The sequence below is a fragment of the Macrotis lagotis genome, chromosome 7 (assembly GCF_037893015.1).
Source record: "Macrotis lagotis isolate mMagLag1 chromosome 7, bilby.v1.9.chrom.fasta, whole genome shotgun sequence".
Taxonomy (NCBI): Eukaryota; Metazoa; Chordata; class Mammalia; order Peramelemorphia; family Peramelidae; genus Macrotis; species Macrotis lagotis.
Window position 1 is genome coordinate 192350020 of NC_133664.1, and position 26640 is coordinate 192376659.

Below are 26640 nucleotides of genomic sequence, written 5' to 3' on the forward strand. Positions count from 1 at the left end.
AGACAGTAGAGGAAAGGGGATCCTAGAAGGGATTAAATGCATAGAACCAAAGAATACTCATTAAGGGTCTGATGTAAGAAATCTCAAGGGAGTGGCTCCAGAGATCTAAATGTGGCCCAGTGCTACTCAACACTTCTGTCAATGACTTGGTCTTAAAAACAGATGGCATGCTTATAAAATTTACTGATGATATGAAGCTGAGAGGGATAATTAACACATTAAATAAATCAGAAACAAAAATATCTTGACAAGTTAGAAGATCATGGACTCAAATATTTAATAATAAAAAATTAAAGTCTTTTACTTGGTTTTAAAAAACAACTTCACTCACAGAATATGGTGGTCAGACAATACTTTATTTGAACAAGATCCAGAGATTTTAGTGAATTGTAAACTCAATATGAACTTGGTATTTATGACCTTCCTGCGCCCCCCCCCCCCCAAAGCAAAAACAATTGTGATATAGGATTGAATGAAGATCTGTATAGCTTCCAGGAATACCAAAGCAATAGTGCTTTTATACTCTGGCCTGGTCATACCACAACTGGAGTATTTTGTTTGGTTTTGGACTACACTTTTTCACTCACATGTTAAAAAGAACACTGGGAAGTCATGATGGCAGAGCACCATGAGTTAGTGCTACAAGATTCTCCCCATTTTCAACCTCAAATTCCTTCAAACTAGATCCAGAAAATGCAACCAAATGCATCCTGATGGGGAAAAAGTACTACAGAATTATTTTTCCAGCCTTGGTCACAAAGACAGGGAAAGACAAGTCAACAGTCACTGAAGTCTCTGTTCAAAGAGAAAATGTGCAACTGGTCATGAGGGGATCCTACATCCGTTCCATGGCACCATGTTTAGGGTGTGAGAACAGCTACCACTGGAAATTTTGTTGACCACTACCCAATTCTGGGTCATATTCAAGGGAGAATGAGGAGGAGACCTTTTCTCCCATGGATGGCACTCCAGGGTAAGGAGTAGGCCCTGAATGAAGAGCAAGCAGCAGTGGGCTGACTGAGACCCAAATTCTAGCAGAGTCAAGTATCAGTTCAATTCAATAATTTATCAAGGATCTATAATGCACCAGGAAAACTGTGTTAAGTTCTATGGTGATACAAATAAGAAAAAGACAGTCCCAGTCCTATACTGGAGGAAGACAACCCACAAAAGGAAAAGGAGGAGGGACCAGAGGTACTGAGAGTGGGGACAGTGGAAATGAAATCGAGTACAGCTGAAGATGCAAAGTGTAAGAGACAGAAAGTTCAAGCCCTGCTCTTTCTAAAGGAAACTCTGAGGAGAATTTTCCTGCTCCACCCAAGGTACTGAGGATCCAAGGCACAATTAGCAGCAGGATGATAAGATTTGGAGAGATGAGTTTATCTTGTTTTTTAGTTTACAGCCCACTGAATCCTTCAGTGGAATATTTAAGGAAAGAACTCCTTAACAAAACAGAGCTTTCTTGCTGGAGACAGAGGCTGCATTCAGGAGCAGCTATAGTTGCTCAAACTCAAACCTAGATCAAAACCTTGGAGAGCTCAGAGCTAGGGAGCAGCATTCTCACTTTGATCTAGATCAGACCCCTCTGGGTGTGAGTTCCCTGGACTGAGGTGGCCCCTGGGATCTCAGAATAACATAACATTTCTACTTCAAGAAAGAAGGAAAAAAAAAAAGCAACAGATCAGACCAGATATTCCCTCCAGAAGCTAAAAGTCTGACCCTAATTTTAAGTTTGAAGCCAGAAATTATATTAGAAGACTCAGCAAACAAAAAAGAAATCCCCGCCACCACAAAAAGATTATTATGGTGATTTTCAAGATACCAACCTAGGAGAAGAGAATGATTAGCCTGGTCTCAAAGAAAAAAAACCAGTTTTAGGCAAAATTCCACAGGAATTCCAGAAAGAAATGAAGCAAGAGTTCGAACCAAAAAGGGAATTAGCCACTTGGTCCATTGAAGGTAAAATTTAGCTCCAGCATCAAACTCCTTGAAAAATTTAAAACTGACCAAATCTAACCTAATGATTCCATAAGACAACAGGAAATTGCCCCAATTAAATAAGAGAATGGAGTAAAATTTATTATGTTCAGCTGAAGTTAAAAAGGATAGAAAGTAGAAATCATCATCTTTGTCAAAACAATAACAAAAATATGTGATGAAAAGAGATAAACAAGGAACACACATTTTGTTGAAAAGTATTATTGACATAATAGCACTACAAAACATAAATGAGCCAAATGGCATAGTATAAAAATAACTTTAAAGAAAAGTTCATTGAGTTATGGAAAAAATTATAAAATCATAAAAATGGGAACCTCAATTTACCTCCTTAGACTTAGATGACTAACAAAAAATAAATGAAAAATTAAATTTAATAAATGAAAGAAAGGAGTATACCTTAACTCACAAAAGTCGATGATATATTAGGGCATAAAAGCTTCATAGACACACAAAAACATCAGAAATATAAAAACATTTTTAGATACCATGGAACATTATATTAATAAAGGTCTTTTAAGCAAAAGTTAAAAATTATTTGGTAACTATAATTAAGAAAGGGAGGGTCAAAGAATAAATCATAGAAATCATCAATACTTTTATTCAAGAAAATAACAATGAGACAACATGCCAAATTCTGAAGTACAACCAAAGCTGTACTTAGAGGAAAATTTATCTCTCTAAATATTCCCATTAAAAAAAAAAACAGAGAAAGAGCACATCAACAAATTGGAATGAAACTAAAAACAACAATGACAATAACTAGAAAATAAAAAATAAAAAATTCCCAATTAAAAATCAAAATAGAAATCCTGAAAATCAAACAGATGATCAAAATTGAAAGAAAAAAGAGTTACCTGCTGGGGGTTTTTTAAAAGAAAAAAGAAAAAGCAAATGACAAATTAGATTGATCATTAACTAATTTCATTTAAAAACAGAAAACCAAATTACTGATATCAAAAATGAAAAATGACCACTGAAGAAATAAAAGAAATTATTCAGAATTATTTTGCTCAATTCTGCGTGAAAAATCATTATAATCTCAATGAAATGAGCAAATACTCCAAAAATATAAAATGATTAGACTATGTTTTCACAAAATAGAAGATGTAACCTGACATCAGAAAAAAGGAAATGAACAAAAATCTATGAAAAGGTGACAAAAGTCCTTTTCAATAAGATCAGGAAAAGCAAGGATGCCTATTATCATCACTACAGTTTGATGTTTTACTAGAAATACTAACTATAGAAATGAGAGAAGAAAAAAGAAATTGATGTAGTAAGCATAGGTAAAAAGGAATAATTATTTTTTTTGTGATTTGAAGTGATAGTTTATAAAAAAACAAATGAAACCCAAAGTTGCAGTAGATGTAAAGAACCCACAACAAATCATTAGTATTTCTACATATCAACATATCTAGGAAGAAGGTAGAAATAGAAAGTCCATTTAAAATTAACTACTGAAAACATAAAAGATGTGTCTATATGCTATCCACCTTCTGATATGTATGAATATTGCTGATATGAACATGTTTTTCTTGACCTTACATTAGTAACAGAGGTTTTTTTGTTTGTGTTTTTTTTTTAAACACACACACACACACACACACACACACACACACACACACAGTGTGTATTGCAGATCTTCCTTTGGAAAAAGTTTAAAAAGAAATAATAACTAGATCTCTCTAAAAGGGAAAATACAACACAACATAACTGAAAGAGCCCTGGTTCATCTATATATAACCTACATGATTTTTCAAGTTAACTGTAAAAGATTAAAATCCTTGACTTTAGGTAAGCTTTGTTTTCCTGTTCATTTCTAAATCCAGTGATCCTGTGATAAACACGATTTCAAAAAAAAATTAATCACAATATCAATTCATAGATATTAATCTATACATAATCCCACAAAAATCATTCTCCAGTATCACATTATGGTAAGGTGCTCATTAGCTCTTTTTTTTAAATTTTGCTAGCTCTTTTGTTAAAAATTCTTTATTTAATATTTATTTATTCTCATTTTGTACAAATGTTTTTTTATACATTAATAAAATATTCTTGTTTAAGAGTAAACAAAATACCCCCCTCCCCTCAAAAAATATAGACTCACTTGAGTGATAAAGTAAAGGGGAGAGAAAAAATTACAATAAAAATTAAAAAAAATAATAGTAATAATTGTAGGTATGGCCAGGTGGTGCAGTGGATAGAGCACCAGCCCTGGAGTCGGGAGCACCCAACTCCACATCCAGCCCCATACACCCAACAATCACCCAGCTGTGTGACATACAAGCCACCCCAGCCCCACTGCCCTGCAAAATCCAAAAAAAGAAAAAAAAAAGACCCAAAATAAAATAGTAATAAATAGTAGGGGCGGCTGGGTGGCGGACAGAGCACTGGCCTTTGAGCCAGGAGCACCAGGGTCCAAATCCGGCCTCAGACACCCAACAATCACCCTGATATACAGCCCCAGGCACCCCCCCCAAATAATAATAATAATAATAATAATAACAATAATAATAATAATAATAATAATAATAATAATAATAATGATAATGATAATAATGAAAAATGTGCTTCAGTCTGTGTTCCAACACCAACAACTCTGTCATGGGTGGATCACATTCTTTATGATAAGTCCATCACAAAAGTTACTTCCATATTTTTCCAACGCTGCCATTGCTCATCGCAACTCCCTCCTTTCTTATTTCTCCACTTCCATGTACTGTATTTTCTCTCTCCTTTCACTCTGACTCTGCTGTAGGGTAGCTGAGTGGTGCAGCAGACAGATCCCCAGCTCTGGGGCCAAGAGGCCCTGAGTCCCCATACCACCCCTTAGGCCCAGCATCTACCTGGCCCTATGGTCCTGGACAGGCCATCCAATCCCAGCCCCTTGCAAGAAGTTAAAAAGAAAATGTGTTATATCTGACCGCTCTCCCCCCATGGTCCATCCGCCCCTCCATCACTCACATCCCCACCCCTTCCCCCTGTCCCCCCTTCCTGCTTACTCCAGATGTTTATACCCCATTGAGTATATATATATATATATATATATATATATATATATATATACTGTTTCCTCTCCTAGCCACCTCTGATGAGAGCAAAGATTCCCTCATTCCCCCTTGCCTCCCCCCCTTCCATATCATTGCAATAGCTCATTATAATAAAGAAAAATCTTATATGAAATATCTTGGCCTATTCCCCCTCTCCTTTTCCTCCCATTATATTCCCCTTTTTTTTCTATTGACTCCATTATTACACCACATTTTATCTTCAAATTCACCTTTCTCCTGTGCTTCATCTATAAAAGCTCCTTCTACCTGCTGTTAATTGAGAAGGTTCATATGAGTCTTATCAGTATCATTTTTCTATACAGGAATACATGCAGCTCATCATCATTAAGTCCCTCATATTTTCCCCTTCTCCTCCAATCTCTATGCTGAGTCCTGTATTTGAAGATCAAACCTTCTGTTCAGCTCTGGCCATTCCAACAGGAACATTTGAAATTCCCCTGGTTCATTGAAAGTTCATCTTTTTCCCTGGAAGAGGACATTCAGTTTTGCCGGGTAGTTGATTCTCGGTTGCATTCTAAGCTCTTTTGCCTTCTGGTATATTATATTCCAAGCCCTACGAGATTTTAATGTAGTTGCTGCTAAGTCCTGTGAGATCCTGACTGCAGTTCCACAGTATTTGAATTATGTCCTTCTGGTTGCTTGTAATATTTTCTCATTGACTTGGGAATTCTGGAACTTGGCTATAATATTCCTGGGGGTTGTTTTGTTTGGATCTCTTTCTTGGGGAGATCGGTGGATTCTTTCCATTTCTATTTTGCCCTCTGCTTCGAGGATATCAGGGAAATTTTCCTACAGTAATTCTTTGAAAATGATGTCAAGGCTCTTTCCCTGATCATGACTTTCAGGTATTACAATAATTTTTAAATTATCTTTCCTAAATCTGTTTTCCATATCAGTTGTTTTTTCAATGAGATGTTTCGCATTTTCTTCTAATTTTTCATTTTTTTGGTTTTGAAGTATTGAGTCCTGATTTCTCATAAATTTAGCAATCTCTCTGAGTTCTGTTCTTTGTCTGAAGGATTTGTTTTTCCTCAGAGATTTTCTTATCTCTTTCTCCATCTGGCCAATTCTGCATTTTTTTTTTTTTTAGATTTTTCAAGGCAATGAGGTTAAGTGGCTTGCCTAAGGCCACATGGCTAGGTAATTACTAAGTGTCTAAGGTAGGATTTGAACCTAGGTACTCCTGATTCCAAGGCCTGTGCTCTATCCACTGCACCACCTAGCCACCCTGCCAATTCTTCTTTTTAAAGCATTCTTCTCCTCAATAACTTTTTTTTTCAAGGCAATGAGGTTAAGTGGCTTGCCCAAGGCCACACAGCTAGGTAATTATTAAGTGTCTGGGGTCAGATCTGAATCCAGGTACTCCTGACTCCAAGGCCGGTGTTCCATTCACTGTGCCACCTAGCCACCCCCCTCCTCAATAACTTTTTGAACTGTTTTATCTATTTGACCTAAGCTGGTTTTTAGCATGCTATTTTCTTCAGCATTTTTTTTTTTGGATTTCCTTGACTAAGCTGCTGACTTCATTTTCATGTCTTTCCTGCATCTCATTTCTTTTCCCAGTTTTTCTTCCAACTCCCTCATTTGATTTTCAAAGTCTTTTTTGAGCTCTGTCATAGCCTGAGCCCAATTTCTGTTTTTCTTGGAGTCTTTAGATGCAGAAGCTTGTGCTTCCTCATCTTCAGACTGAGTGTTTTGATCCTTCTTGGGCTCACAGGCAAAATATTTCTCAGTGGTGTTCCTGTTTTTTTCTCTGCTTACTCATTTTCCCAGCCTGAGCCTGGCTTTAGGGTGCTTCCTGAGCTTTTGGGACACTTCCACAAGGATCTCAGGATGTGAGGTTCTGACCTCCCTCCTGGTCTGTGAATGACCATATGCGCCCCCCTCTGCCACGGGGCTGAGGTGGGGGGGGGGGCTCCTGCTATTCTATGGGGGGCCTAGACTGCAATCAGCATCTGAATGTGGTCAGAGACAGAGGACAGAGCTCTGCAGGCTCTCTCTTCACTCCCCTCCCTGGGCTCAATGGGATCATGACCTGGGGGCTCCTGCTTACTGGCTCCACCTGCTTCTGTTTCCTGGATCTGGACTGCCTTGGCCAAGCTTCTGGCTGTGTGCCCTGAGGGCTGGCCTTCATGTGCTAGCCCTGGCAGAGGTCCCCCCCTTTCCCCAAGTTGTGCCCGGTGCTCCCTGGGGCATAGATCAGCAAACTCCCTGGCTGCTATAAGCTGCGGCTCCCAGCACCCTGGGGCTGCCTCCGGGAGGCTGAAGTTCTTTCACTGTGGTGGGCCACCCCTCTGGCAGGCTGCCCCTCCAACCCCGGGGAGCAGAGACTTTCTGCTGTTTTCCAGGTTACCTTAAGTAGGAGAACTGCCTCACTGGGTCCCTCTGTGGGCTCTATCTCTTGAAAATTTAGAGTCCTTAGTTTAGAAGTTTTATGAGAGAGCGTCTAAGAGATGATCCTCTCGTCACCCACTCATCATCTCTTAAAGAAAATCTTAACAGCTAAAGAGGCTTCAAGCCTATGAAGAGTTTCTATCCCAGTACACTGGTAAAAATAGAAAAAAATTTCTGGACAGTAGACCCAGGGGCCCTGCACCCAGTCCACTAAGCACTCCAGGGGTCTTCTATTCCTTAGAAGAGGACAAATAAATTGTTACTCCAAATCTACCAGAGCCAGGCCAGGCCAAAGCTCCCAGGCTTCCCACAGCTCACCCCCATCCCTAGTTCTACTAAGAGGTTCCCAAGAAGCCTGTAGCACTTCACCCAAATTAGCCCAGAAAATATTCCCTTTTTCGCCTCCTGTCCTCATGAAATGTGCTTTCACTTTTGGTCATGCTCCAAATTCCCCACAATAAGGAACCGTAACCACTAAAAAAGCTAAGTCCTAAGTTGAAGACACAGGTCTGCAAGTAAATTTTTCCACCAAGGAAACTATGATCCATAAAATGAGGAGTTTGTACTATATGGTTTCAAAAGTGCCTTCTGACTCTAAGTTTATGATCCTATAAAACTAAGATAAATTACAAAATAGCCCTAAATCCTGAAATCCACTTACACTTCTGTAAAGTATGGGAAGGGGGTAAGAGAATGATAAGAATTATATAGTTTTTTAGATCAATAGATATTAAATCATATAATGGTATTTAGAATGTTTGCCTAATGACTAATTAGTGGACACTCAACTAAAGGACCTTATTCTTACCTAGCTTGACAGTCTCTTATCTCCACTACAATATACATAAATAATTTTTTAAAAGACCATAAAAAATAATTATATTCACATTCACTGGTGTTTAAGTTTAGGATAAAAAATTAAAAATGCATATAAATATATAAAACAAGTATATCTTATATGACAACATATTTTGAAGAGAAAAAAAGGAGTTAGAAAAATTCAATGAATTTGTGTAACATGGTTCCAGGAGTAAGAAATAAGAAGTCAATAACCCACTGACTTCATAAAAACTTCATACCTGTAATCATACATAGTTGATTCAAGAATCATTAAGAACTAGAGGCAGTAAGAATCAAATGTAACATTCTGAAAATGAAATTAATAAGACATAGGCTAAGGCTAGAAGATTATGAGCAAAAATGCAACAACACATAGAGCACTAGGGGAAAACAAGTTTATAGAAATCTTGATGAAAGACTCAACTAAGAAAAGAAATGCTGTAGGTATTTAAAAATGAAATTTGAAAGGTAAGACGAGAAATGGGAAAAAAATCTACTTAAAAAATTAACCATCAATTTATAATAGAGGCACAAAATTTGAATAACATGAATTTCAGATGTGTTGCAAGAGAAACTGGAAAAGGAACAGTTTGAAGATGAGAAGAGCAGTTAAACCATATAAAAGTGTTCCCTTTTGAAAAAAAAAAAAATCAAAATTTTCAGCCTGCAGATATACTGCCCCTTTAGCTATCTGAAAGGAGTAAAGATGCCAAAGACATGGGGGGAAAAAAAATCTTAGAGCTTATTGTTACCAAAAAAAGTACCTGTGGGAATATAATCAATTCAGCTTATATAACTACATTGAGGATATCCTCAATAAAGACAGAAAATGGGAAGAGGCAACATTTCATAAATCATTTTAAATCAGGTTAAAGCTTTACAGTCATACAATGATTAAAAGGTAATAGGCATGATTCTGTTTAACTTTAATAAAGAATTTTACTTGTGGAGTAAAACACTACCTTAAAAGATCTCCTCTAACAAGGCATGTCCAATTATAGGCCAAAAACCATACAAGTTTGTTTGCAATAGTCAAAGATAACTTTATTCAATGATCCCTTGATCATAAAGCAAGGTTATAAATTATGGAGGTATCTGCTCATCTTAGATATCTGCCATTGTTGTGTTAGATATCCAAAACAGGCTCCTATTTTGTGCTAAGGTCCTTCAGATGTGCCCCTATATACAGATACTGTACTGACTGTATCTAGCTGTGTAATTAAGAGCCTTTAAATGTGGTCCAAAAAAGAATTAACTATAGACATAGGAAAAGGCCATCGAAGAAAGAATATCTGTCAACAAGACTGCAATAGGCAGTTGGGTGGTATGCTGGTCATTACTTCTGTACCCAGGTTGTGGACCCTTAGGAACCAACTAGTATGTAGAGGTGGCCATTTAAAAAGCATGTACCTCTTGGACAAAAAAAAAACTGGAATAGGGTTAGGCTAAATGCAACTAAGGTATGCTTTATAGAGATTTCCGTATAAATCAATGTCAAGAAGGGTATATAGCTCTTCAGACTAAACAGATTTTTTTTTTTATTCCAGAATGAGCAGTTATGACTGACCTGGGTTTGTCCTCTCTTGTACCCATATTTAATACATATTTAATAAAAATATTGGGCATATTTAATAAAAATGTTACTATTCAAAAATTGTCATTTGAATTTATTTCTGAAAAATATTATCTGAAAACAATTTATCTGCCTCATTGATTTAATTTCTTCAGATCCTGAATTTGCATTTGGTTCTAGGATATTATGAGACTGACAATGAGATTGTGGCTTGCTGGGAAGGGAGATGGCAGCGGTGAAGCAAGCATTAGTGTGGAGGCCTAACATTAATCTCTGAGAAATTGTGGCCTCTGTGAGATGAATCCACCCAGTGATAAACACTAGAGCAAAGACCTGGAGGAATTGGCTGACTAAATCTGACGAAAGGAGCAAGAGGGAGAAAAAAAACCATCACAATCCTTTATTATTCCCTGCCAGGTGTTAATTACTATTGGGAAGCTAGCAACTGAATTACAAGACTGAATGGGGGAAAGACAAGTTAGGTTCCAACCCTAGACTAATTTTGTACCAAGAAATTCGAGCTCCTGCAAATGAAGTTCAATTTTGGAGGGAGAGATACAGTGTAGGCTGTACACATACACAAAGAATAACTCTTCCAGCCCCGGGTCCTCCCACTCCTCTTGGCTTCAACAGGATCTCCCCCTCTCACAAATAGCACCCTGGAAGGGAGACCCAATAACTATGCAAAGGCACATTCTGACATGGGACAATGAACTGAAAGAGATTAAGAAATATTCAGGGTAAGAAAATAAGTTGCCTGCAGGCTGAATGTCACTAAAGAAAAGGCTTAAAGGCTTGGCTGGCTCTTTATGGGCAATGAGTGAACACTGATTAATTATTGAGGTTGATTTTTATAAACTGGGGGCATTAACTGAGGATCCCTATTACAAGGCTGTTTTAATACCATTTACTGTAGGGAATAAGAGTTTTATCTGTTCTTATGGTTTCTCTGGATGGAAATTAGGCAGGCTTGGCTCCCTTAGGAAAAATTTCCTGCCTACACTGTTTAATGTAAGATGGCCTTCATTCTGTGAATGAGCTGGGGATCTCTAACTGGCTTTATAATATTGACTGAATGAGCAAGCTCCAAGAAGGCATTAAAATTAAGCTCTGAGAAGACACTTGCTCCTCATGGAAAGTTATTTGCCACAGTTCTTCCCTATTTGTTGCCTTCAGATTAGGTGGATACACTTCTGAAGTCTGGAACAGTAGATTATAAACTCCCTAGGTTAACTCTAGAGAAGCATGGAACAAATTATGGTTACTGCTGCTAAGCAAAGGGAGCAGAACCAAGAGAACATGGTACACATGAGTGACAACATTGTGAGCTGATCGACCTTGATGGATGCAGCTCCTGTCAGATAAGAAAGTAGGACAACCTTATTAGACTGACTATGGACAATGCTATCCCCATTTGGAGGAAGAAAAACAAAACAAACAAAACAAAAAACCCTACAGAATTTGAAGGAACACTACATTCACTTTTTAAAAAATTTCTCTTATATATTTCTTTCCTATCTCATGTTTTTCTTTCCTTTCCTTTAATTCTAATTCCTCATACCAGAAAATGACTATTCTGTAAAGATGTTAAACACAAATGTGTATGTACAATCTTCACCTAACCATTCACTGCCAAGGGGGGTGATGGAATTAAATTATATAACTTAAAAATAAGCATATGTGTGTAGATGAATGTTTTGCAAGGCAATGGGGTTAAGTGGCTTGCCCAAGGCTACACAGCTAGGTAATTATTAAGTGTCTGAGATCACATATGAGCTCAGGTCCTCCTGACTCCAGGGCCAGTGCTCTATCCACTGTGGCACCTAGCCGCCCCTGAATGTTGAAACTTTCAAAACATGTATTTGGACAGTTTATTAAAAAAAAAAGATTATAAGCTCCTTGAAGTCCAGGACTGTCTTTTGCCTTTTTTATGTATCCCTCCCCCTCTCACTCCCTTAGTGCTGAGTAACAAAAGCTGCTATATACTATGTTAATAACATGACAATTGATTGACTGAACCTGGAGTGGCCAGGTTAAAATAAAGTACACCTCAGAGGTCTTGAAGAGTCAGGAAGTTTGTCTAGTATGGATCTTAAAACACAGGTGATAAGGAGATTGTGGACCAGTCCTTTAGCACCTTGGTTTGTGAATATTTAAAATAGTTCTTCCTCCACTTCCCATGAAATGATTTCATGAATTTTTTTTTAGGTTGTTTTTTTTTTGCAAGGCAAATGGGGTTAAGTGGCTTGCCCAAGGCCACACAGCTAGGTAATTATTAAGTGTCTGAGACTGGATTTGAATCCAGGTACTCCTGACTCCAGGGCCGGTGCTTTATCCACTGCGCCACCTAGCCACCCACAATTTCATGAATTTTAAGGACCATCAAGATGATGTTAAGATGTCCATATTCATCTAATTTTTTGCCAAACAGTACTGAGGGGGCAGGTAGGTGGCAAAGTGGATAGAGAACAGGCCCTGGAGTCAGGAGGACCTGAACTCAGACACTTAATAATTACCTAGTTTTGTGACCTTGGGCAAGTTACTGAACCCCACTGCCTTGCAAAAACAAAACAAAAAACCCAAAACAGTACAGCAAAGACCCACGCCTGAGTAGCAGATTTTGGGGCAGAAAGAAGAAGGTGCTCAGACCTTGAAGGGCTAGTTGGACAAAGGAAGTCAAGTGACCATAATCACTGAGGGTATCACTCAGATTAGAAACAATCTTCCTGGAGGTGAGGGATGTTAAGGGAGTCACCACAAGGGGCACCATCTCAATTAAATTAAAATGACAATTGATAATATATTTCAAGTGGTAAATCAGCTTCAAAGTATAGTAGGAATGGGTTTGTTGGGTCTGGCAGGAGGAAATTTGGAGATGGTGTTGTTTAATCAGACCTAATAGAGTAAGGAAAATTCATAGGAAGCCACTTAATTTGCCAAAAACCATCCCACATTGCTAGCAATATGCAGTGCCACCTCCCCAGAGGCATTCTTGAGTGGTAATGAATTTTAATGGTGGGGACAGGAGCCAGGAATGTGTCCCACACAGGTCTATCAATACCAAAACCTTCCTTGGATAAGTTACTGAATTCCCTGAGGTTGTCCCTTCTCCTGTCCCTTTCAGTTCTGACCACTTCAACACTTCCCTGCAAGGACTGGGACACTTGCCCTCATACCTGGTTATGCTCATTACAGACTTATGTTAAACACTGGTCTCCAAGTAGCTCAGCTCAGTTTCTAATAAGTCCCTGAAGGACTGGGTGGAAGCCCAGATAGTCCTTCTAGTGCAGGGGTTCTTATCATCAGGTCTGCTAATCTATTCAATAATGGTATTTTAAATTGGCTTTCTTTGTAATCCTATGTATTTCATTAAATGCATTTTAAAAGTTATTCTGAGATGGGGTTTACCCTAGATTGCCAAAGGAGTTTATGACATGAAAAAAGTTCAGAACCCTTGTCCTCTTCTGCTGAGCTTCAGGCTACTTATATGGCTTATGAAGCTAGCTAGCATATACAGGAAAAGGAGAGGGAAGGGGCAAGTCATCATTTGCAGACATTCTTGGGCTGTTACTATGGGCCTTAATGAGTAGTTTGGAGCCTGGAGGCTCAACAGCTCATTGATCAACAATGCTATGTGCAGGGGTAGGATCAGTGGTAGAACTGGGCATTCAGGTGGGTCATGTAAAAATCACTACTTCTTTGTTTAATCCACCTTCATTTCTTTTGATCAAGATCATTTGGCACTTTCATTGGGCTTATGCCCCTTAGGCAGCAGTTTACACTGAATGTTTTAATTACTTTGCCAAATGGACTGATTGCTTAGGGGAGGTGATATCACTGCCAGTTCATTGAAGGAGAGTTCTCTATTCACTTGTTTGAGACCTGTTTTAGAGATGAAGGGATAAAAGGTAATGGGAACAGTCTACTAATGCTCAATATAAACTTTTTTTTATCCCTAAATCAGGTTTGTTTCAAGTCATAAAGCTTATTTTTGAAAGCACCAGATGCAGAAGAGTTCCCCTAAATTTCCTATTTACCTTGCCCGCCCCCCAGTGGTTTGTGAGGTGGAAGGGCAACAGGTCAACTATATAGGAGAAGTACAATAGCTGTGAACATGTTGGATGGGGAAGAGGCTGGCTGAGAAATAAGGAAATTGATCTTTCTACATGCGAGAGAAAAGATCAGGGGCTAGCTCAAAGGACTCCCAGAGGAACTTGAGAATCATTACATTCCCAGAAACAAAGTGATTTCACTCTACCTGTGAGGAAAAGATGGTAGCCAAGTTCCTGGGGAAAGAGGAAGGGAGGCAAGGGACAAGGAGATATCTTACTTTGCAAGCAAGGTAATTACAAAATCTTAGTTTATGCTTCTGGATATAAATTTGCAGATGTACTGGAGTAAAAATGTCCTTCAGGTCCTGTTTCTGAAACTCTATTTCTAGTTGATATCTACTGGGTGCTATCCAATGTAAATGGAACACTAAAGTCAGGAAGACTTGAGTTCAAATCCTATTTAGGATACAGTTAATAAACAAATCATGTAAGTTCTCTCAGCCTCATTTCACTGGCTTTGAAAATAGAAATGACAGTCAAATATGCTGGACCAGCTTCTGTGAGAATAACAGAGATGGTACATGCAAAGCAGCATATAAACTTTCAAGTACTATGTAAATAATATTCTAATTTTATAATCTACTTCAACTAGCCATCAGCTTTATTAAAACCTTCTGCCTAAATTCTTCTCTTGGAGACATCATCAAAGTGCTGGTTGTGATTTTGGCTGTGTTAACAGGATTTTCTTGTTTAGAATATAGCTCTTGGGTTTCCCCATTGGATATTTTATTTTGTTAGTTCCTGTAACTGAAATCTGGATCATTCCTTTTCTATTTAAAAATACAGTCCGTATGCCCAAAGGGCAATAAAAATGTGCATACTCTTTGATCCAGCATTACCACTACTGGGTCTATACCTGAAGAGATCATGAAAAAGGGTAAAAACATCACTTGTACAAAAATATTCATAGCAGTCTTGTTTGTGGTGGCAAAAAATTGGAAATCAAGTAAATGTCCTTCAATTGGGGAATGGCTTAGCAAACTGTGGTGTATATATATGTCATGGAACACTATTGTTCTTTAGAAACCAGGAGGGATGGGAATTCAGGGAAGCCTGGAGGGATTTGCATGAACTGATGCTGAGTGAGATGAGCAGAACCAGAAAAACACTGTATACCCTAACAGCAACATGGGAGTGATGATCAACCTTGAAGGACTCGCGCTCATTCCATCAGTGCAACAATCAGGGACAATTTGGGGCTGTCTGCGATGGAGAATACCATCTGTATCCAGAGAAAGAACTGTAGAGTTTGAACAAAGACCAAGGACTATTACCTTAAATTTAGAAAAAAAACCTGATATCTTATTGTCTGATCTTGCCTATCTCTTATACTTTATGTTTCTTCCTTAGGGGTATGATTTCTCTCTTATGACATTCAATTTGGATCAATATATACCATGGAAACAACGTAAAGACTGATAAATTGCCTTCTGTGGGGGGTGGGGGGAGGGAAGTAAGATTAGGGGAAAATTGTAAAACTCAAATAAAATCTTTAATTAAAAAATAAAAATACAGTCCAGTCTTATAGTCACACCAGAAATGAGACTAAAAGGATTCTTTTTTTGGGGGGGGGGGGTAACAAGGCAATGGGGTCAAGTTACTTGCCCAAGATCACACAGCTAGCAATTATTAAGTGTCTGAGGTCAAATTTGAACTCAGATCCTTTTGACTCCAGGGCTGGTGCTCTATCCACTGTAGCACCCTGATTACAAGGATTGGATACATTGGGTTAACTAGGCTGTGAGGAATTAGCAATTCAAAGAGAGAGACCTGGAAAGGGGGATAGGCCATTTAAAAAATCTCATATGAATCAATATCAGTAGGGAAATAATGCTTTTCATTGTCCTAGGTATGTCCCAATGAGTAGAGACTTGAAAAAATTGTGTTTGTCAATGCATACTCTTTCATAGTCTGTTCCTACATAGTAAGAGTTATTTGTTTTTTTTTTTTTCAAATCTACTTCACTAATTCAGTTTCATCAGATCCTAAACTTGCATTTTGGGTCAATACCATCTGGCTCTGGTATTATATAAACACAATCCAACAAGATCAAGATAATCCATGAGAATGTATATTTTGGAAAACATTACATATAAACAATGAGCTGGGCTTTGAACTGAATAGAAAGGATCTATTCTGCTTTAAGGAAATTATATAGTGCTCTTAGTGACTCCAAGTTTTATTTTGGAAAAAAAAAAGTCACCTCCGTCTTTATTTATATTTTATTTTTGTCATCTTCATTTCCCAATATAGTCCATCCCTCTTCTCTCCCCAAAGAAGCACACTCTTTATAACAAAAACTTTTAAACAGAAGGAGAAAAGATCAGCAAGATCACTGATTAAATCCAAACACACACCCACACACAGACATGCAACATTACATACCCACAGACCTCCATCTCTGCAAAATAATAAAAGTTTGTGATTGCATGTCTTCTAAGGGGCCAAGCTTGATCATTAAAATTTAATAGCATTCAGTCTCATATTTTTTTGATGCTGATTTTTTTTACTTACATTATCTCAGTCATCATATATAGTTTTCTTGTTTCTGCTTCACTTTTTTAATCAATTCAGTCTTCTCATTATACAAACATTAGTATGGAATTCCACAGTCTTCAAAGAATTAAAAGTTGAAGCTCACCCAAAAGACAAGCGAGAAATGCCTGGTGAGTGTGAACAGGCTGTAAAACACTCTTTGAAGAACTAGGTATCTGCAGATGATGATGTTGTGTTTAGGGAACCCTAGAGATTCAACTAAAACATTGAAATAATTACTAACTTCAGTGAATTAACAGGATACAAAAAAAAAATCAAAGAATATTAGCTTTTCTATATGATGCCAACAAAATCCAACAAAAGACAGAAAAAGAAATTTCATTCAAAATGATTATAAAACACATAATATAGCTGGACATTTTATGACACACTCAGTTATGAATACAACTGTAAAATAAAGAAAAAATGATTAGAGATATATTATTGGAGCTATGTCAATATAACAAAAGATTACCTCAATTTACAAATTTAGTGCTATGCTGAACCACCAAAGTGTGACATTATAGGACTAGTAAAATAATTACAAAATTCAATGAAAGAAATGGTTAATATTACAAAAGGAAGTAATGAGGGAGGGAGGAATGATGGGAGAAGAGTAGTAGGAATAAAAGACTAGCAGTACTAAATGTCAAATTAAATCATAAATCAGTATTCAAAAGCTAACTGGAACTGCATAAGAAACAGAAAAATTGATCCATAAAAGAGATTATGTAAACAAGAAATAAACAAGTGAACTTACTTACAGAGTACTCAATAACAAAGACATCAATCAATATCCAAGAAAAACTGCCAGGAAAACTTTAATACAGTCTGGCAGAAACTAGATTTAGACCAACATTTATACTTTGTGGGTAAAAAGCTTAAGTTAGAAAATTTTCCCTGACAGATATAATATCTAATATCTAATATCATATATATATATATATATATATATATATATATATATATATATATATAAAGAGAAGTGATACAACTATGTAAGAGCTACTCCCCAATATATAAGCAGTTAAGAGATATCAATAGGCATTTCTCAAGTGAAGAAATCCAAACTATCCAAAAAACCTTATAAATTATATTCCAAATCACTAATAAGGAAAGTTCAAATGAAAATAACTCTGAGATTGAACCTTACAACCATTAGATTAGTAAAGATAAAAATGCAATTCTTGGAATGAAAGTATAAAGTACCTCAATAATTCTGGAAAGCTATTTCAAACTATACCTAAGACACCAAGTTGCACACCTTTGACCTGATCCCATTACTAGAAGTACAACCTTCAGTCCACTCTCCAAAAGAAAAGACATAGGAGAGGAGCTATGTTTATAGCAGCACTTGAAATAGTAGCACAACATAATAATGAAATACTACTGAACTATAAGAAATGGCAAATACAATAGATTTAGAAAAAAACTGCAAAGACTTGTATGAATCATGCAAGTGAAGAGAACTTATATAATAATGTAGCGTTGATCAATGCAGTGACCAATCATGACTTCAAGAACAAATGATGAACTGTGCCACCCACTTTTTGAAAGAGATGATGGGCTCAAGGGACAAAATCATATTTTCAGACACAGATAACGTTTTATTTGATTCTGCTTATTTATAACAAGGTAGTGTGAGGGTGGGCAGTCAGGAGAACTAGTGGATACAAGATACAAAAGAAAGCATCAAGGTGATTTTGTTATGTTAGATTTAATATACTTAAAAAACAAGCTTTACTTAGCTGTGTGGCCTTGGGCAAGCCACTTAACCCCACTGACTTGCAAAAACTAAAAAAAAAAAAAACAAAAAAAACCCCCAACAAGCTATAAGTTCATGGTTTCACCTACAATTCTCTTTTGTTTTTTAAATACTGAAATGTTCATGTTTGTCGATGATCGTTAGGATTACAGTAAAAATTAAGTTAAAGAAAATAAATATGACTGAAAATGGTGGCTCAGTCATGTGGCAAGAGCAAGGGGCAAGTGATTTGACAGACTGTATGCTCCACTGGTAATGAAACAATATAAAAAAAGCTAGTGGGAAGGTCACTAGTACATTGAGTGGATACCTCCTACCATAAAAAGCTTAGATTTATGGGAGTACAAGAACTTCAACGAGCACACAGAATCAGCAAACATGGATGGGTTATGATCTTATTGCTGAAAGAAATCCTCATATCCAAAGATCAAAGAAAGTGCTATTTACTTTCCTGGGTTGTGAAGAAATGTTTTATAAAGCTGACAGTCTATAAATGAGCTATTATAACATCTATTAACATATTCTAATCAGTTACATGTTATCATTACATTATAAGTTATGTTATAAACATATGTATATTTGTCAAATGTCTCCCTATTAGACTATAAACTCCTTGGATACAGGAATTGTCTTATTTCATCTTTGTTGCCTTGGTATCTCCTTAGCACAGTAAATGGTATGTAGTAATTTTGATAAAGTTCATGTCATATGTATATGTATATAATTTATAATTTATAAAATATAAAATATATAAATTATATGTAATAATTATTTATAAATATTTGAGGAAATGAAGATATGATATTCTTTTTTCGGGTAAATAATTCTTTCAAAAATTAAAATGAATGGCACTCCAGATTTCTGCTTCAGAATAAATTTCATTCTTTATTATCTAGAAATTGCCCAAAGAAGAATAGCTGAGGGGAAAATAATGAGGGTGAGTTATATGTAAGATCTGGGTTCCAATCCTGATCTACTAATTATTACCTATGTGACCTCATACAAGTTAATTTAATGTCCCTGGGACTCAGGTTCTTCATCTAAAAATTTAAGGAGCCGGACTATATAGTATCCAAGATCCTTTCCAATTACAGATCTATAATATTGTATTGTGCATTCAGTTTTTCTCTAGATAACTTAACAAATTCATTTTTCAAGAAGTCTGAAGCTGAAAGAAATTTCTAAATATTTTAAAGAAAGAAAAAATTAATTTTTTCAAGAGAAAGTGTCAACTGGGGGATATATATATATATAAATATAAATATAAATAGATGTATTTATATAATAAAACACACATACACACAAATTCTTTGTGATGGGAGGGTATTTCCAAATTTAAAATTACTTTGGGATCTTTTAACACTGGCATGATTGGATGGTATAATTTAAGGTAGGTAAGGAAAAAACATTTATATAGGCACTATTATCTCATCTGATCCTCATAACAATCCTTTTAGGTGGATGCTATAATTATTCTTATTTTACAATTGAGGAAACTGAGGGAGACAGACTAAATGATTTGCCCAGAATCACATAGAGGCCAGATTTGAAATTAGGTCACTAAAAGGTAGTATTTACATCAAATCTGTATTTATATAGTTCTTTAAAGTTTGCAAGCACTACCCTCAAACAAACTTTAAAGAGAAGATGGAAGTGACTGGCTCATGATCATACACATAGGCAAAGTCTGAATTCATGTTCATGGGTTCCAATCTGTGTACTCTTTCTATTCCAACATCTTGATTCTCTGTACAGAGAATTTATGTAGTAAGAATCCATTTTTTTCAAGGTCAATATTTTTCAGGATTCGGATAACCTCTTTCAAGAAATCTACAAACAAGTATTATCTACATATCACATTACCGAATGTCAGCTTTTCAAACATATGCTAATAACTCGATTGAAAATCCTGCTTTTTAGTAGGGGAGTAATGTTCTAAGTTTTCTTTTAAATCTTAAGAAGAGAGTTATCTATAATTTTTGTACTATGCTAAGTTCATCAAAATTTTTATTTAGACCCTAAATATGTGCTCTCTAAAAGGGTGATAATTTAGAGTACCCAAATCATGCTTATAAATAGAAAAAAATTCCTGAGCATATTAGAAAAAAAGTTCAAAAGTTGATTAATGACAAATAGTTCAATAATATTCAGAAGACACTTGGATTATTGAAATAATTTTTTGGTGTTTTTTATTTACATTAACAGAACAAAAACCTTTAGCCTATGAAATGTTATACTTATACAGCATTAATATGCTTCAACAAGGATATATTAATGATAGTAGCAATGAGGGGTGTTACCTTTCATTTTAATGTTATAGCCTAGTTTTCATTTTGTCTTAAAAATCACTTAAGTTTCACTAATTTTGTCCTCTATAGAGCAGAATCCAATTATGGATCTCATCTAAGACAGTTTATATTGAAACATCTCATTGTAAAATAGCTATATTTTATTTAAATTGTAAGGGCAATGAGAGGAACTAGAATGATGGGAGAATTTAAGCTTTGTCACTGAATCCAGAGTAGCAGAAACAGCAATGAATGAAGTATGCCTGCCTCCTCTACTCCTGAGATTTTTTGTTATAAACTCTTATTTATTTTTAAAAAGTTGGTAGAACACAAAGAGAATGAGTGAAATTATGGAATTCTAAACATTTTTTTGGGGGGGGTCAGGTAGGGGCAGCAGTAAAGGTAGGAAGGGAATGGGAAACAAGTTGGAAAAAAAATATTTAAAAGTAGACTGTTGGAAAGCATAATTACCCAACAACCACAAGAATATACTCAAAGAAAAACTGGATTTTTCCACAAAGATTACATAAAAGCTGGAAGAAATTTATAAAATGAAATAAAAGTACTGGAGGAAAAAAACTGGGAGAAAATTGAAATAGGTCAAATAAAAATCAGTAATACCTTGAAACAAAATGTTGAAACAAAATTAAAAAACTGAAATTACTTAAGAAAAATCTTAACTCAACAGAGCTTAAAAGTAGGTCAAGGAGACATAAACTAATAATTAGACTTCCAAAACCAAAATATGAAAAAAACTGAGTATTGTTCAAGAAGTCAAAAATTAAGAAATGCCCAAATCTATTATGTGAAAATAGGAAAAATCCAGTCACATCCTGAAAGAAACCCCAAAAGGTAAAGTCACAGAAATCCCACAGCCCAATATAGTTTTCATATCAAAGAAAAAAATATTTTGAGCATCCAAAAAAAAAAAAAAAGAAGTCATGAAGATACAAAGGAACCATGGTTAGTACCATATAAAACCTAGCAGCTTCAACCCTATGAAAGATACTAAAATCTAAATGTTAGAAGCCAAAGTTCAATAATGCCTCACAGCCAAGAAAAGTGTACCAAGCAAACAGTATAATCTTACAAAAGGAAAAAAAAAGAGATTTAATGCAATAGAGGATTACAAGCATTTCTTACTTAAAGATCATAGTCAAGTAAGATCTCTATATTACAAACAGAAGAGCAAGGGGGACCTGACAAGGATGGATGAAAATTTTAATGGGGGGAAGGGAGAGAAGAAATAAGTATCTCTTCAGAACACCAATGCTTTAATCCTACAAAAAACTGTATGAATTGATGCTAAGCAGATCAGGGCAAACAAACTGTAAAGAAAAGCATCTTTTGAAAGATCCATGAACTGTTATGAAATAAGTAACTACATCTCTAGAAGATTTAGGATGGTGTAAATTATTCTCTTCCTGTCAAAGGTGATAAACTAAAGGTGAAGAAAGAGACATATTATTTTCAGACACTGCCACTATTGAGGGTTTGTTGTGCTTTGACTATGTTTATTTGTTGCAAGGGTTTTGTTTGTTCATAATGGAGTTGGAGGAGATAGCTGAAGTCAAAAGTGATATGATGAATAAGAAACAATCATTGCAGCAGTTTTTAAATGCACAAGAGAACAAAAAGTCAGAAGAAAGCACAGGCAAGCATAGGAAGCACAGGACAGCTTTCAAAGTAGCATGTTAAATTTATTTTATAATTTTTACAAAGCAATATGGAATAGCAAATAGCTCTCATTGATCATCTATAATACACTTTAAAATTTGCAAAACATTTTACATAAGTGATCTCATTTGATACTCAAAACCCTGTGAAGCAGATCCTTATTATTTACTTCCATTTTACAGGTGAGGAAATTGAATTGAGAAGTCAGGATCTGAACTCAAGACTGTGATTAGGCTAATACTATTCATTGCTCTATAAGATTCAATTTCATATATACACATTTTTTTTTATCTTTGGCTTTCCCCATGGGAATGATTATTTTATTATTTTTATTTAATTTTTTTTTTCATTTTTGCAAGGCAATGGGGTTAAATGACTTGCCCAAGGTCTCACAACTTAGGTAATTATTAAGTGTCTGAGGCCAAATTTGAACTCAGGTTCTCCCGACTCCAGGGCTGGTGCTCTATTGACTGTGCCATCTAGCTGCCTCAGAAATGATAATTTTAAAAAATATTTAAGATGGGCCTGGAGTCAGGAAGAAATAAATTCAAATTCAGTCTCATTCCCTTAAGATCCTGGGAGGCAAGTCACTTAATCAGTATGCAGCAACTGAAAAGAGATAATAAAATAGTACTAGAGTAAACAAAAAAAAGTAAAACATATATCATTTTAGCCACTGAATCTATACATTTGGATAGCAGGTATATTACAGTCTAGAATCTTTAGGCAATTAACAAAAGCATTACAAAATTATAAATAAAACTAATCATTTCTTCCCAAATGAATGTTCAGAAATTTTTTGAAACTCTTAATTTTTAGCATTTTGATTAGTTTTAACCGCTTAATCTAAATTTTCTTTCTAAATTTAGAGCTTTTTAAAAAAAAATTCCCTCACATTCAACAAAGAATCACATTCATAATACACAATGGCATTTATCATTTTTTCACAATTATATAGAGGATATGTTTACTAAGGGAGGAGAATGGGAATTTATATTTTTTTCCACTCTAAATGATCCTCAGAACAACCCTGTGAAGTAACTGAGGCAAACAGAGATTAAATCATTTGCCCAAGCTCACATAGCTACTGTTTGAGGTGGCATTGGAACTCAGGTCCTTCCAGGTACTAGGTCCAGTGCTTTATACACTGCTCCACCAAAAGTCTCTGAGAATGGAGGGGGCACAAGCACCAGTAGAATGGCAAGGACAGAGCAAGTAACCTGTTTTTGAACTTGAAAAACTCACTCAAGACATTATAGGATATTTTTGTACTCCATCTAAAAATGTGATTTCCTTCATAAATGACTTTCACATTACCTGATGTGGTGAAAATAAAGCCACCTACTAAATTGAAATGCTTACACTAAGTAATAAGGCCAAGTGAAAACTCCAGTTTTAGTAACTAAATAGGAATTCAATTGCTGATTCATTCTAATCCCAGAAAGGGGAGTGGGAGGAGTCTGAATGTGAAAATCATCCAAAAAAGCCTCCTTTCTAACCCTTGTGACCCAAAAGTCAATTAAGCACCGAGTTCCAAAGAGAGGTCTGCATAATATTACTGTCAGGAGGCAGTAACAGCTATAAAAAGACAAGATAATTAAGAGATTACTCATTACTTTTCAAAGAAAGTTATCTTCCGAAGAAGCAAATGTTTTCTATCCTTGGGAAGAGGAGCCTTTCCCTTTCTGTGCCTCAGTGGCACATAATATTAATCATTTATATAAAAGTATGTTAATACAACATAACATTAAAAGACTAGGACTCCCAAGGTTTGTGTTTACAATGGATTTTCAAAGAAGGGGAAGAGGGGAAGCAGAAGCTGTAATCCTTTCCCTATAGGAGCTCACAGTTTAGTATTGCAGGATGAGGCAACTATAATACAAGAGAAAAAAACAATTAAGTACATAGGAAGAGTAAAGCCCGCTATCCATTCTCAGGGAGCAGAAGGAAAGAATGAAGGAATCTGCCAGAAAAAAAAATCTAAAGAACTTTGCTGCTAAAAATGAGAAAGTTTTACATTCGAAACCAAAGACGTTAGAGATAGTGGTTTTTTTTAATCTCTGCTGAAGAGTAAAGGCAAGAATTTCTGCTAGTTGCTTGTAACTGGATCTTAGAATGGATTTGGAATTTTAGTACAAGACTTAAAATATACAAATATATAAATGATAGAATCTCAGCAAGGGATGGAGTGCACTAATAATAGCTGGGGGGAGGGGAGGAACGGTACTGCTTGGAGTTTTGTAAACTTTTTCATATATATATATTCATTCATCCAGTAAGATATAGAGAGCAAGAAGAACAGAAAAGGGACAACCAGAAATTCATAGCAGGCAAAATCCAGAAAGGGAACCAGTAAACTCATGGCCTGCATGAGGACTCTTGAAGATTCTGATAGGACTAAGAGGACCAAACAACAATCAAAGAGGGAAGGAGAGTGAAATAAGACTAGAAAGGTGGAGGGTTTATGAGCTAGAATTTTATTCATCAGGAAATGAGAAACACTTGCAAGTTTTAAATTGATCAGAATGGTTGGTAACATCAAAAGTTATCCTGGAGAGACATGGTACTTACTAAAAAACAATCTAAGTTACAAGGGGGTAAAGGAAAGCAATCCTGGGAAACTTTGGTGATGTAAAAAAAAAAGATCAATAGAAATTCCTTAAAAAAAGTAGTAAGAGCTTAATTAGAAGTTACAAGACAGTGAACAATGAGATGCCCCCTGGACTAGTTATTTTGAAGGGGCAACTAAGCCAACAAAGGCAGGAGTGGGCAAATAGATTTTGGTAAAGGAAATATTTGAAGTGAATAGTCAGAAAAGACACAGGTTGAAGTGTGAAGATCTCTGACAAGTCTGTATAAATAGTGTTAGAAAGCAGGGGGAAAAGGTGGCATTTAAAAGCAGTTCAACTTTCCTTGAACTCTCCCTCACCTCAGGAACCTCACCAACAAAGAGACTCCTCACTGGCCTTTCCTCTCAGATTTAGTCAGCTTCAGGTCTTGTCATTTCAGCTTACATTTTCCCATGCCCATCTTCAGACTGCCTCACTCCTACCATTACCAGAGCTTCCTAATTGATCTTCAGGTCTCAAATTTTCTCCTCCCAACACAGCCAAAGTGATGGTTCTTACCAGGAAAGCCTGTGTCACTCACCTCTTCAATAAACTCCAATAGGGGGACTACTGCCTCCAGAATCAAGTACATGTTCATTTAGCATTTGAAATCTTTCTCATTCCCAGGACTGCTCTAACCCCACCCATTGTCATTGTTTTTCTTGCATTTATTTTGTTTCTTATTTATGAATCTAAGCTCCTTGAGGTTAGAGAGACTGATTCCTTTTTGGCTGCATATCCACAACAGGGGAGCTTTCACCTCCATGAATATACTCAAGCAGTCCCCTTTGCCTAGAACACATTGCCCTGCCCATTTCAACCTCTCAGAAATCTAATCTTTCTTGAAAGCTAAAGAGGTAACAACTACTCCATAAAACCTTTTCCAATTCCCCAATTTATCTGATGCCCTCTTCCCTTCCTCAGGTTACCTTGGATTCTTCTGTGTACATTTGGGGGCAGGCTTCTGTGCTTTTTCGGGGGGGGGGGGCTTTGGTCTCAGAGCACAATACCATGATTATACAGAGTAAAAATGTACTTATAATAAATATTTATTGTTGTTGAAATAATTGGCGGGGAGCCTTGCCTAGCTAGGCAGAAAACTTTCATTAATCTGACATAGAGCTTCATTAATCTAGAATTTGACATCTCAGAACAATCTAAAATTAAAGCAGTATTTCTTTAATCTCAAAATCAAAGGTATAGAAAATCCTGTGTGACTAGTTAGGCAAGTTTGTCTGTGCCCCCTCTTGAATTGAGCTAGAACTTCCGATATATAACAGAGACACACCTCAATTGTTTAATATGTGACTAGAGAAGTCTTCTGATCTGTGACAAAATATCTTCCAACGAACAACAAATATTGCTAGAATCTTTTTATTTTAAATTTTAGCAGTACTCTACCACTCCCCATTGTCAATATTTCAACCTTCTTATTTTGTCTACTTTTATTCATATTCTCTAAACTATATCTCCACTTTTACTCAACTGCAGCATTGATAGCAAGCAGGAATCAAGAAAGATCACCTACCCCCTGACTTAGTGAAACTTGCTTTAAATAAAATTCTAGATCCCCTAAAGACAGAACTCCTACAACTGACATCTCAGGCATTCCAGACTGATCAGTAAGAGCTGATTAAGACAAAACATTTTATGGAGGAGATTTTTAAATTTCTATTCAATAAAATCTTATTATTAATAGTCTTAAAAGTATATGTCATCTTTCTTAAACTCCTAAGAATGAAAATTATCATCTTGTTATTAACTCAACTCTA

The 26640-nt window shown here is 36.1% G+C and overlaps 1 protein-coding gene across 17 annotated transcripts in view; it reads right to left on the reverse strand.

Moving 5' to 3' along the window:
* Positions 1-26640, reverse strand: part of PLEKHA5 (pleckstrin homology domain containing A5) — a 273478-nt gene that overhangs the window by 233902 nt on the left and 12936 nt on the right. Inside the window, exon 4 of one of the 17 annotated variants that reach the window (XM_074194346.1) lies at positions 15562-16748. The exons of the other annotated variants lie outside the window; for them this stretch is intronic. Within the exon in view, the coding sequence (XP_074050447.1) occupies positions 16745-16748 (4 nt within the window). The 3' untranslated portion in view covers positions 15562-16744. Of the gene's footprint in view, positions 1-15561; positions 16749-26640 lie in introns of those variants that run through there. 17 annotated transcript variants of the gene reach the window in all.